Below are 13,629 nucleotides of genomic sequence, written 5' to 3'. Positions count from 1 at the left end.
AGGGTGCTCTTCCCAAGGGGAAGTGAAGACTCGATGGGCCCAATGTGTTGCCATCTGAGATGGCCACCTGCAAAGGACCATGGAAATTATGGCCAACCCAGGACTCAGACAGATACAGAGCTGGTGTGTATTTGCAACCCAGATAGCTAGACCTGATCAAAACCCCCGCTCGTTTGCATTCTAATGGCCCATTTCCCCAGAACAATAGGACTGCACTCAAGAAACCGATACAGCCACAGACTGATCGGCGCCTCCCCCCTTTACTCAGAGAGCTCAACCGCCAAGGTCAATGGCCGCTAAGGACCCGCCCAGCCACCAAGGCACCCGCCCCTTTATTGGCCAAAATCGAAGGCAGTGATCAAAGCCCTGTCGAATTATTGGGTCCAAGATTAAGGACCGCCCCAAAGAGCGCGAAACCTCAGAGGGATAAAAGGGGACACAGCCATGTGTTCAGCCTCTTTTGGACCCGGCCTGTGCCAGCCTCCTTTGAATCCGGCCTGCGCCAGCCCAACTGCAGCATAACGACCAGACAGCCAAGTTCAAGACCAACAATCGGTACCTGACAGATGAGCCCAGCAGAGACAGAGCCACTTCTTCAAACCAGCCACCTGATATCAAGATAAAGGCCTTATCCACTTGCACAGTGCCGGTCGCCTGAAGTTAAGTATAGGTTATTGTAGTTGATAGGTGTAGTTTAACTTGTAGTATATTGTGCTTGCATGTCAAAGTAACCCTTGTGTGTAAATAAACCATCTTTGAACTTGAACTGACTAGCTGGTTGTCTGGTCATTTGACCGATATACGGGAAAGCCTTGTGGTTCAGTAAGAGAAACAGAAACACCCACAGTATTGGCGATGCTGTTGGGACATAACATCGTATCATAAAAAGAGCTTCAGTATCATATTGGCGACTCTAAAGAGCAACATTATTGGTGACGCCCGTGGGATAGTATCCTGATTGGCAACAAATGGCCTCCTTCTACACTGTAAATTCTATGAAACTATTGTAGTTGTAAAGTCAAAGAGTAACTGGGTAAGGCCTATTCCTTTTCTGTTTTCTATAGACATCTGGATTATAGTTCCCACAAACCACAGTGCCGCTGATGTTAATTAGAATCACCACAGTGCCATACACTAAATCTCAGATGTTTGAAAGTTTACAATTTAATGCTCCCAACTGTTTTGACTACAGATTTGATAGAATACAGTGTGGCGGAGTTTTTAGCTGTCATCCCAGAAGGTTATCGTCACAGTTCCCAGAATCGTGCCAGTTTAGGTCAGTTACCAACTTTGGCTGCCACACGGAATGAATGTCTCCATATCAGCCAGAAGAATTTAATTCATTTGAATATCATCACACCTTCCCATTGATTCACCGCATGGGGAGAGGGGTGGAGCCTACACTTAAAGCGTGCAAGGAAATGTGTAAAATGGGCAAGAAAGGGACACCAGCAGGAATGGAATCGCTGGGAAGGAACATGTGAAATCCTCTGGGAATATGATTCGTCCAGCTTTAAAGAGCAAAGCCTTATCTTAACATAACAAAACGTGCAACACGTTTAGCCCCACTTCCATTTTCTAACACTTTGCAAAAAAATCTTCCAATATTCATTATTGATTGAAATTAAGTCAAACAACTATCTGTACTTGCGACAACCCCTAACCTTCTTTCACACGTTGAAACAAATGCTTCATGGGGTTATGGATGCACAAAACGTATTGATCCTCGATCTTTGTATTTATCTATATTTTACCTCGGGCATTTAGGATTCATACAAAGTGTGTGTTCTACTCGACACAATCACACTTAGACAATTATAGCAATATAACTGTTTCCAAATGATTGTTGCCCTATAATTATCCAAAGGTTACATCATTAAGCATTTTAAGAACTTTTTGAAGGGCTATTACATTTATTCTTAGATTACTGAGAAAGGAGCTGTCAGGACTTTTCAATTGTCACAAATTGTATTTGTCACCATGCAATCAATAATAAGATTAGTGTCAAATAAACAAATTATGCTATGCAAAAATAAACAGAAATAATTATATTACCCAAAAATGCACTTTTATTTAAAGATGACTTTTGCATTAATTCCTTTCTTTTAAAATCTAGTAGAAAAAATGTCATTGCGAATCACTCGGCCTTTAAATCCATTACTCAACTTTAAAGGTCACATAATGAAATGAAATGAAATGAAAATCGCTTATTGTCACAAGTAGACTTCAAATAAAGTTTGAAAAGCCCCTAGTCGCCACATTCCGGCGCCTGTTCGGGGAGGCTGTTACGGGAATTGAACCGTGCTGCTGGCCTGCGTTGGTCTGCTTTCAAAGCCAGCGATTTAACCCTGTGCTAAACAGCCCATGAGCACACTTTGTATTGGTCTTAGATTCAGGGAATGTGTTCAGGGAAAAACATTCTTGAAGAGAAAATGTCAAATAATTCTCTTGCAAAGGCCAAACAGGCAAATGAAAAAGTGAAGCCTGTGCACACTGTGGAGACCTCCTAATGTGCGGGACATGAGTTGTGTGAAAGTGGTTGGAATGCAACGAAGTTTTCAAAATATGGGACACTGCTACAACTTTCCATGGCTCCCTGAATCTGATTTGGCCAAAAGATAGTCATAAACATAATCGACTCAACGTTACACCCTATTATTTGCTTGTTATGGCACAGCGCTTCAAGACAGTTTACTGGACCATGGGGAAAGAGCAGGGGAGTAGAGTTCATTCATTCAAAAATCAGGCACAAGGCAATGGACAATTTACAACACTTGTAGCCGATTCGCAACTCAAAAAGCATGATTATTAACATAGGTTCTTTTAACAATTTGACCAACAAATTGAACCAGGGCAGCACGGTAGCACAGTGGTTAGCACTGTTGCTTCACAGCTCCAGGATCCCAGGTTCGATTCTCGGCTTGGGTCACTGTCTGTGCGGAGTCTGCATGTTCTCCCCCGTGTCTGCGTGGGTTTCCTCCGGATGCTCCGGTTTCCTCCCACGGTCCAAAGATGTGCAGGTTAGCTGGATTGGCCATGATAAATTGCCCTTGGTATCCAGAATGGTTAGGTGAGTTTACGCCGATAGGGTGGAGATATGGGCATAAGTAGGGTGCTCTTTCCAAGGCCCGGTTTAGACTCGATGGGCCAAATGGCCTCCTTCTGCACTGTAAATTCAATGATTCTATGACCCATACAAATATGGAATGTTACTTTGTTACTGTGCTATCATACCAGGGAAATTAGGGCTTTATTTTCACTGGGTTTTTTTCAGCATCTTTGTTAACATGTCCCTTGCCAATGCATTCAAGAGGCGTGGTATTCACACTACAACACTTGCAGCAACACGAAACAGATTCACTTTGCACATTAGAACGTAAGAAATAGGAGCAAGGGTAGGCCATACAGCCCACATGAATCTGCTACACCATTCAGTATGGTCACAGCTGATCATTTCTCTCAGCTCCACTGCACAGAAGCAGCAGAGTTATTGCACTAAATTTAAAAGCAGGTCCCAACCCGACCTTTTCATTCTGGTTAGGTCAGGATCTAGTTGCAGCCTTGCATTACAAGTTACAGACCCAGTGAAAGACCTGTGCCTACAACTGCAAGTCTAAGCGGAGCCAAGGTTTTATTAAGTGCTGACAGATGCTCAGGTCTGGGGCAAGTACAAAAGCTGAATGCTGAAAATACCTGTTTGGATATCCTGATATGAAAAATAATGTGACATGACTTTTTTCACAATTCCTTTGTGCATGAACATCAAAATAATATTGGCTGCTGTAGTTCATGTGCCAGTGAGAATAAAAATACAATGGAAAGGTAGAGAGATACAGCAGCTTTACAAATTAAAAATTGTACAATTACCCCATTTTCCATTCAGGCAATGGGTTAAATCTTGCTATACGTATTGGAAATAATCACAAAAAATACCAATTGCAACCTGAGATTGTAAATATATTAACGTGTATTGCAAAAAGTATTTCACATCTTCTGTTTCACTGATACATTGAATACCTTTGGAAGCAACGTTCACAGCAAGTCAGAATTAACATGTACAACGTATCAGAAAAGAACTTAAAGTCCCAGCAAGTGATTTGCCCACATCTGCACATCAGAGGATTTCTTAGACATTAATTTTATCTTGCCAGCAATTACCTTGACCCTGTGCCTTGCCGATGAAATGGACTGTCACTGCTACAAAGGTCAGGAGGACGCATGTCCCTAATCTGGGCCCAAGGACCGGCATATTTAAGTCTTGCCTGTGGCTGGGTTCACTGAGCAATCCTGTAAAATCAACACAACAGCAGTATTTCTTAGGCACAGATTACAACTAGCAAAGTCATAGCACATTCTCTTCAAAACGTAAAGCCTGCGCATCATCACATTTGAGAACTTGAACCACAAAGTAGAGAAATTCAATCATTAACAATATGCCATCGTCGGAAGCACGAGCAACTCGAGATTTGTAGCTCAACCTTTATGCCATAAACTGAATCTTTTCTATTCCAAACTCAGGTCTGACCTGAGGGATGAATTCATTACGCCTTGAGCTCCTCCCCTGGTCGTTACGGGAACTTCAGTTGCGAGCAGGAGTGCGCTTATTAAACAGAAAGATTAATGATCAAGCAGCCATAACAACCTGCATTTATACAGCACCTTTAATACAGTAAAACATCACACAGTGTTTCATTAAACCAAATTTCAAAAGGAGATATTAGGACAGATGGTCAAAAGCTTGGTCAAGGAGTAGATAATGAGCTGGAGTTTAAAGGAGAGATGGGGAGGTTGAGGGAGGGAGTTCTAGAGTTCAGGGACCAGGTAGCTGAAGGCGCGACCATCAACGTGGAGCAATTAATATTGGGGTATAGTGGCCAAAAGTGGGAAATCGCAGAGACTTCTGAGAATTGTAAAACTGAAAGGGGTTGCATAGATCAGGATGGGCCGTATAGAAGCAGGGTTAAGATATTATGAAATGAAAAAAGCCTTTTGGCCTATCAAGCCCTTTTCCTCCATTGACTATATACTTGTTCTATTTTGGTTTACAAGTTCAGTTGGTCTGTGGATATATTCCAAAAAGTGTTAATTTTCCCTTCTACGAATTTTGAGCTTTATTATTTTTCTAGTGATTCATGTTAGTACATTAGCAATGATGCACCCAGAGACCCAAACTCTAATACCCGTGTCTTTTACACGTGGAATTGTTTAATCCCTTTACTTGATTAACTGAGCTAATATTAGAAATGGAGACAATGGCTTTGAATCACTAAAACTGAATTACTCTGCAATAAGATCAATGTACAGTATGGTGAATATACAACAAAGTAGTTACAATGACATGGAATTTGTTCAATGTATACAAACTTACTTCGCTGGATAATAGGAAAATTACGAAGATGCCATAATACCACACTTCAGAGGATCGTCTTGTTTCACTTAAACAGGTGAACTTCTGAACCTTTGTCTTTTGAGTCAACTCTTCCTGGGAGCCGCAACTCTTGTTCAAAGTCTAGTGTCTTATTAGGCGTCTAAAATTTAATCTTTTTCCTGACCATTCACAGACAGAAAGAGACCAAATACTTTCCAGCAGTGAGGTCTGTATCAATCACAATCAAGCTACAAATTCTATTGTCTATAATGGAACAACATCAAAGTTAGTCCATTAGTTTCTTATCTTTATTGCCTCAGATGTGGCTTTTATTTCACTTATGGTAATTCTCAACATTCTCTCAAAATTAAAATTCTCATGTTCTGTTCAGCTGCCTCCATGCTCTCACCCTTTCCTATCTCTGCGGCCTACCCTCCGAAATCTCTGCTTTCCTCGAATCCAGTTCTCTTGATCATCCCTAATTTATGTTGCTTTAGCTACAGATTCCCTCCTTGAACCTCTCCACCTGTCATCACATCTTAGACTAAAGTTTTGTATCACCTGCCCTTTTCTGGTTCAGTGTCAAATTTTGTTTGATTCCACTCCACCTTGAAGCACCTTGGAATGCTGTACGATGTTAAAGGCGCCATATAAATGCAAGTTTTTGTTTTTAAAACATAACTTTTAAACTAACATTCCACCCCTCCCCCCCCCCCCCCCCCCCCCCCCCCCCCCCCCACACCCAAAATGAATGTCATTTTCAGTCGAATAGGAAAAGACAATTGGAAGGTGACATGAACTGTACCCAAAACCTACTCAAATCTCCCAGGTTGGTAAATTGGCAAGAAGGCGAATGTCTCACTTGCCACCCCCAAGAGAATGCGGCAAAACTCCAGAAGATTGCAACAACCTTACTTCCAACCCCACACTAAGCGAGACCTGCTGAGCTGTTCCATAGATCCAGTACCTCTTCATGCTTTATAACATTGATTCCATAGTATTCGTCCTTTATCCATCAAACCCTTCAATTGATACGAAACAGGCACGTTTGCTATTGGAAGATTTATTTTCCATTCTTACTCAAGATTTTGCCATTTCTATCTATGCTCTTTCTAAATTAACCTGTTTCCAGACTTACGAAATGGGTTTGACATGTGAGACAGACACAGGACAGAGTTTAACTGGGAATTCTATAGGTAGCTGAGTATTCAGTCATCATTGCGGGCATGGGAGACACAAGTTATTCCTATCTGCAGATTTCCAATTCCTCCCTTATAGACGATAGTGCAAACTCTCTAACACAAATTGAAATCAATGGTGTTGAACACCAGCAGGATTTACGCTGTCATCTCGGGAGATGAAACTAAACTACCTCAGCTCACCTGGTCACACATGTTCACACTCGAGTGCAACTGGGCCCCCCTCCTCCAGTGCAACTGGGATACCACCTCTAGTGTAATTGGAGCTCCCCTCCACTGTAACTGGGGGCCCATCTCCAGTGCAACTGGGGCTCCCTCTCCAGTGTAACTGGGGCTCCCTCTCCAGTGTAACTGGGGCTCCCTCTCCAGTGTAACTGGGGCTCCCTCTCCAGTGTAACTGAGGCCCCCTCTCCAGTGTAACTGAGGCCGCCTCTCCAGTGTAACTGGGGCTCCCTCTCCAGTGCAACTGGGGCTCCCTCTCCAGTGCAACTGGGGCTCCCTCTCCAGTGCAACTGGGGCTCCCTCTCCAGTGCAACTGGGGCTCCCTCTCCAGTGTAACTGGGTCCCCCTCTCCAGTGCAATTCAGGCTCCCTCTCCAGTGTAACTGGGGTCCTCTCTCCAGTGCAACTGGGGCTCCCTCTCCAGTGTAACTGGGCCTACCTATCCAGTGTAACTGGGGTTCCCTGTCCAGTGTAACTGGGATACCACCTCCACTGTAATTGGAGCTCCCCTCCACTGCAACTGGGGCTCCCTCTCCAGTGTAACTGGGGCTCCCTGTCCAGTGTAACTGGGGCCCACTCTCCAGTGCAACTGGGCCCCCCTCTCCAGTGCAACTGGGGCCCCCTCTCCAGTGCAACTGGGGCCCCCTCTCCAGTGCAACTGGGGCCCCCTCTCCAGTGCAACTGGGGCCCCCTCTCCAGTGCAACTGGGGCCCCCTCTCCAGTGCAACTGGGGCCCCCTCTCCAGTGCAACTGGGGCCCCCACTCCAGTGCAACTGGGTCTCCCTCTCCAGTGTAACTGGGCCCACCTCTCCAGTGAAACTGGGCCCACCTCTCCAGTGTATCTGGGGTTCCCTGTCCAGTGTAACTGGGATACCACCTCCACTGTAATTGGAGCTCCCCTCCACTGCAACTGGGGCTCCCTCTCCAGTGTAACTGGGGCTCCCTGTCCAGTGTAACTGGGGCCCACTCTCCAGTGCAACTGGGCCCCCCTCTCCAGTGCAACTGGGGCCCCCCTCTCCAGTGCAACTGGGGCCCCCTCTCCAGTGCAACTGGGGCCCCCTCTCCAGTGCAACTGGGGCCCCCTCTCCAGTGCAATTGGGGCCCCCACTCCAGTGCAACTGGGTCTCCCTCTCCAGTGTAACTGGGCCCACCTCTCCAGTGTAACTGGGCCCACCTCTCCAGTGTATCTGGGGTTCCCTCTCCAGTGTAACTGGAGCTCCCCTCTCCAGTGTAACTGGGTCCCCCTCTCCAGTGCAACTGGGGCCCTCTCTCCAGTACAACTGGGGCTCCCTCTGCAGTGTAACTGGGCCCACCTATCCAGTGCAACTGGGGTTCCCTGTCCAGTGTAACATGGATACCACCTCCACTGTAATTGGAGCTCCCCTCCACTGCAACTGGGGCTCCCTCTCCAGTGTAACTGGGGCCCACTCTCCAGTGCAACTGGGGCCCCCTCTCCAGTGCAACTGGGGCCCCCTCTCCAGTGCAATTGGGGCCCCCCTCTCCAGTGCAACTGGGGCCCCCTCTCCAGTGCAACTGGGGTTCCCTGTCCAGTGTAATTGGAGCTCCCCTACACTGCAACTGTGGCCCCCTCTCCAGTGCAACTGGGGCGCCCTCTCCAGTGCAACTGGGGCTCCCGCTCCAGTGTAAATGGGCCCCGCTCTCCAGTGCAACTGGGGCTCCCTCTCCAGTGCAACTGGGCTCCCTCTCCAGTGCAACTGGGGCTCCCTCTCCAGTGCAACTGGGGCTCCCTCTCCAGTGCAACTGGGGCTCCCTCTCCAGTGCAACTGGGGCCTCCTATCCAGTGCAACTGGGGACACCTATCCAGTGTAACTGTGATACCACCTCCACTGTAATTGGAGCTCCCCTCCACAGCAACTGGGGCTCCCTCTCCAGTGTAACTGGGGCCCCCTCTCCAGTGCAACTGGGCCCCCCTCTCCAGTGCAACTGGTTCCCCCTCTCTAGTGCAACTGGGGTTCCCTGTCCAGTGTAACTGGGATACCACCTCCAATGTAATTGGAGCTCCCCTCCACTGCAACTGGGTTTCCCTCTCCAGTGTAACTGGAGCTCCCTCTCCAGTGCAACTGGGGATCCCTCTACAGTGCAACTGGGGCCCTCTCTCCAGTGCAACTGGGGCTCCCTCTCCAGTGCACCTGGGGCTCCCTCTCCAGTGCAACTGGGGCTCCCTCTCCAGTGCAACTGGGGCCCTCTCTCCAGTGCAACTGAGGCTCCCTCTCCAGTGCAACTGGGGCTCCCTCTCCAGTGTAACTGGGGCCCTCTCTCCAGTGCAACTGGGGCTCCCTCTCCAGTGCAAATGGGGCTCCCTCTCCAGTGCAACTGGGGCCCCCTGTCCAGTGCAACTGGGGCCCTCTCTACAGTGCAACTGGGGCTCCCTCTCCAGTGTAACTGGGGCCCTCTCTCCAGTGCAACTGGGGCTCCCTCTCCAGTGCAACTGGGGTTCCCTGTCCAGTGTAATTGGAGCTCCCCTACACTGCAACTGTGGCCCCCTCTCCAGTGCAACTGGGGCGCCCTCTCCAGTGCACCTGGGGCTCCCGCTCCAGTGTAAATGGGCCCCGCTCTCCAGTGCAACTGGGGCTCCCTCTCCAGTGCAACTGGGCTCCCTCTCCAGTGCAACTGGGGCATCCATCTCCAGTGCAACTGGGGCTCCCTCTCCAGTGCAACTGGGGCTCCCTCTCCAGTGCAACTGGGGCTCCCTCTCCAGTGCAACTGGGGCTCCCTCTCCAGTGCAACTGGGGCCTCCTATCCAGTGCAACTGGGGCCACCTATCCAGTGTAACTGTGATACCACCTCCACTGTAATTGGAGCTCCCCTCCACAGCAACTGGGGCTCCCTCTCCAGTGTAACTGGGGCCCCCTCTCCAGTGCAACTGGGGCCCCCTCTCCAGTGCAACTGGTTCCCCCTCTCTAGTGCAACTGGCGTTCCCTGTCCAGTGTAACTGGGATACCACCTCCACTGTAATTGGAGCTCCCCTCCACTGCAACTGGGTTTCCCTCTCCAGTGTAACTGGAGCTCCCTCTCCAGTGCAACTGGGGCTCCCTCTCCAGTGTAACTGGGGCCCTCTCTCCAGTGCAACTGGGGCTCCCTCTCCAGTGCAACTGGGGCTCCCTCTCCAGTGTAACTGGGGCCCTCTCTCCAGTGCAACTGGGGCTCCCTCTCCAGTGCAACTGGGGCTCCCTCTCCAGTGTAACTGGGGCCCTCTCTCCAGTGCAACTGGGGCTCCCTCTCCAGTGCAACTGGGGCTCCCTCTCCAGTGCAACTGGGGCTCCCTCTCCAGTGCAACTGGGGCCCCCTCTCCAGTGCAACTGGGGCCCTCTCTCCAGTGCGACTGGGGCTCCCTCTCCAGTGTAACTGGGGGCCCTCTCTCCAGTGCAACTGGGGCTCCCTCTCCAGTGCAACTGGGGCCCTCTCTCCAGTGCAACTGGGGCTCCCTCTCTCCAGTGCAACTGGGGCTCCCTCTCCAGTGCAACTGGGGCCACCTATCCAGTGTAACTGGGGTTCCCTGTCCAGTGTAACTGTGATATCACCTCCACTGCAACTGGGGCCCACTCTTTGGTGCAACTGGGCCTCCCTCTCCAGTGTAACTGGGGCCCCCTCTCCAGTGCAACTGGGATTCCCTCTCCAGTGTAACTGGGGCTCCCTCTCCAGTGCAACTGGGCCTCCCTCTCCAGTGTAACTGGGTCCCCCCTCTCCAGTGCAACTGGGATTCACTCTCCAGTGCAACTGGGGCTCCCTCTCCAGTGTAACTGGGGCCCTCTCTCCAGTGCAACTGGGGCTCCCTCTCCAGTGCAACTGGGGCCACCTATCCTGTGTAACTGGGGTTCCCTGTCCAGTGTAACTGTGATACCACCTCCACTGCAACTGGGGCTCCCTCTCCAGTGTAACTGGGGCTCCCTCTCCAGTGCAACTGGGGCCACCTCTCCAGTGCAACTGGGTCCCCCTCTCCAGTGCAACTGGGGCCCCCTCTCCAGTGCAACTGGGGCTCCCTCACCAGTGTAACTGGGGCTCCCTCTCCAGTGTAACTGGGGCTCCCTCTCCAGTGTAACTGGGGCTCCCTCTCCAGTGCAACTGGGGCCACCTATCCAGTGTAACTGGGGTTCCCTGTCCAGTGTAACTGTGATACCACCTCCACTGTAATTGGAGCTCCTCCACTGCAACTGGGGCTCCCTCTCCAGTGCAACTGGGGCCCCCTCTCCAGTGCAACTGGGGCTCCCTCACCAGTGTAACTGGGGCTCCCTCTCCAGTGTAACTGGGGCTCCCTCTCCAGTGTAACTGGGGCCTCCTCTCCAGTGTAACTGGGGCCTCCTCTCCAGTGTAACTGGGGCCTCCTCTCCAGTGTAACTGGGGCCCCATCTCCAGTGCAACTGGGGCTCCCTCTCCAGTGTAACTGGGGCTCCCTCTCCAGTGTAACTGGCAGTGTAACTGGGGCCCCATCTCCAGTGTAACTGGGGCTCCCTCACCAGTGTAACTGGGTCCCCATCTCCAGTGCAACTGGGGCTCCCTCTCCAGTGTAACTGGGGCCTCCTCTCCAGTGCGACTGGGGCCCCCTCTCCAGTGTAACTGGGGCCTCCTCTCCACTGCGACTGGGCCCCCCTCACCAGTGCAACTGGGGCTCCCCCTCCAGTGTAACTAGACCCACGCTCTGTACCTGGGATTGATCACAGTCCCTGGACTCGGCCAACCTTCCTGCGTCCCCCACAGAAAGGCCAATCGAGGGCACTCTCCTCCTCTGAACATACTGCGGGTGTGATCAGAGTGGGGTGGGCTCTGTCAGAAGAACATGCGGATTTGTCTTTCTCTGTTTTGTAATCACACTCCCCGGAGAATATTCAAGGTGATACAAAGGAGGAGACGGGGATAATCGCGGGCAATCTTCTGCTCAGTCCAGTTTGGGAGGTGAACAAAAACGATTCAAGGTTGAATCTTTGGACTGCAGCAGCGGGTCCGGGGAGTGAGGACTCTGCAGGTATCCAGGGAAACACATTAACACAGGTCTCTCGAAGCAAACAGATGTGTGTCCAAAAAGCAACAGCTGGCGCCACAACCTTCCTGTACAAAGGGGGTGATTAAAACCCCTCCAGTGATCGCGTTCCTCGCTTTGATGGGTGGGCTGCTTTTAAAAGTTCAACACTTACAACCAGTTCATTCCACCTTGAAATTCACAGATGGACGAAACAAATTGTCCCTAAGAGATTCCTGCAGGTTTACCGTTGGACCCACATCCTTACTGGCAAAGTGCGACCCCCAAGTAATAACTTTCTTGAACAACTTTGGGAAAGCGTAACTTAAACGGCACAATTCCTGATAGCATATCTAGTGTTTATGATTTTTTAAAAACACATATGTTTATATCGTTAGCAGAATTGGGGGAATTGCTTACCTTTGCGAGGCGGGAAGCATCAATACTGGAGTCAAATGCTTTCTTAGAAATTAAACAATTTTTGATAAATGTGTTTTCTTCTCCCACGCCAGAAGTGACAGCTTTCTCTCCCTGTGTATGGAGCTGCAGCCAGGACCTGCTGAATCTTTCACTCTCCTCTTGTCTCCTGCCCTGCTCCAGGAGTGTCAGAGACACACACACACACAGAACTCACCACCCACCCAGCCTTGAACTGCTCCCCGACTCCACCCGCCTCCCCTACCCAGCCCTGACCAATCAAAGATTCGAGAACCACCCCTCAAAAGCCTGATTGACATTCCTTTGAGTGAGAGAGAGAGAGAGAAAGTGGGAGACGGTGAAATCCGGCGAGCTGTGATTATTTTCCCTGTGGGTTGCAAGAGTTCACGCCTGCTGTAACGACATGCTGGGACAGTGAATGAACCTGTCCACTAACAGCAGCCGTTAAAATACATCCAGGTATTGCTGCTTCTCATATGTTCCCAAATGTTAAAACAGTTGGCACCACTCATTGTAGAAATACAGGATTATATCTGGAGTACATTTCTTTTAGCAATTAGGAAAGTAATTCTGACTTTCTTTGAACTTGGCTGTAACAGACATATGATGTGTTCCTTATTTAACAACAGCTATTTGCATTAATTTGGTATTATGATCACAGTAGAGACTGATAACTTTTTAAAAGGCTCATGAATTTCCCTGTGACCGAGTTTATAGAAACACACAAGATTTCACATTTTAAGACTATTACTGTAACAAACAATCCAAGATGAATACCGACCAATCATTACTTAAAATAAAATCAATAAACATAAATAATCTTTATTGTCACAAGTAGGCTTACATTAACACGGCAATGAAGTTACTGTGAAAAGCCCCTAGTCGCCACATTCCCGCGCCTGTTCTGGGAGGCTGGTACAGGAATTGAACCCGCGCTGCTGGCCTTATTCTGCATTATAAGCCAGCTGTTTAGCCCACTGTGCTAAACCAGCCCCGAACCCTGCAATGAAGTTACTGTGAAAATCCCCCAGTCGCCACACTCCGGCGCCTGTTCGGGTACACAGAGGAAGAATTCAGAATTCTCAGCTGGTACGGGAATTGAACCCGCGCTGCTGGCCCTATGCATCACAAACCAGCTGTCTAACCCAATGAGCTAAACCAATAGGTAGGTAACTAATGCAGTTAACTACAGAAAAGGTACCCTCGTCAACCAATCGCCACAACAAACCCGCACTCCACATTAAGAAAAATCCTGGATTTTATGGTGCCATCCCATAATTGAGGAGGTTGTCGTGTGTCCTGCTAGGGGTGTTCCGTTCCCATAGTCCAGATAGCAATGCACCCCCACCCCCCCTCCTGACCACCAACCACAGCTCCCACATTCTGGTCAACAGCCCACCCCACTCCCACAATCTTACCAGCACAGCA

At 49.4% G+C, this 13,629-nt stretch overlaps 1 protein-coding gene across 5 annotated transcripts in view; it reads right to left on the bottom strand.

Moving 5' to 3' along the window:
* col14a1a (collagen, type XIV, alpha 1a) overlaps window positions 1-12,398 on the bottom strand; it is a 260,160-nt gene extending 247,762 nt beyond the window's left edge. For 2 of the 5 annotated variants that reach the window (XM_072466912.1, XM_072466913.1), the window contains exons 1-2: window positions 12,184-12,398; window positions 4,159-4,287 (exon numbers count right to left, since the gene is read on the bottom strand). In XM_072466912.1, the coding sequence (XP_072323013.1) occupies window positions 4,159-4,249 (91 nt within the window). In that variant the 5' untranslated portion in view covers window positions 4,250-4,287; window positions 12,184-12,398. The remainder of the gene's footprint in view (window positions 1-4,158; window positions 4,288-12,183) is intronic. The other 3 variants (XM_072466909.1, XM_072466911.1, XM_072466910.1) reach the window with 2 other exon arrangements.
* Window positions 12,399-13,629: the final 1,231 nt, after the last annotated feature.

Source organism: Scyliorhinus torazame, chromosome 11 (assembly GCF_047496885.1).
Source record: "Scyliorhinus torazame isolate Kashiwa2021f chromosome 11, sScyTor2.1, whole genome shotgun sequence".
Lineage (NCBI taxonomy): Eukaryota > Metazoa > Chordata > Chondrichthyes > Carcharhiniformes > Scyliorhinidae > Scyliorhinus > Scyliorhinus torazame.
Note: the sequence above shows the minus strand (reverse complement) of the source record. Positions and strands in the feature narration are given on the sequence as shown.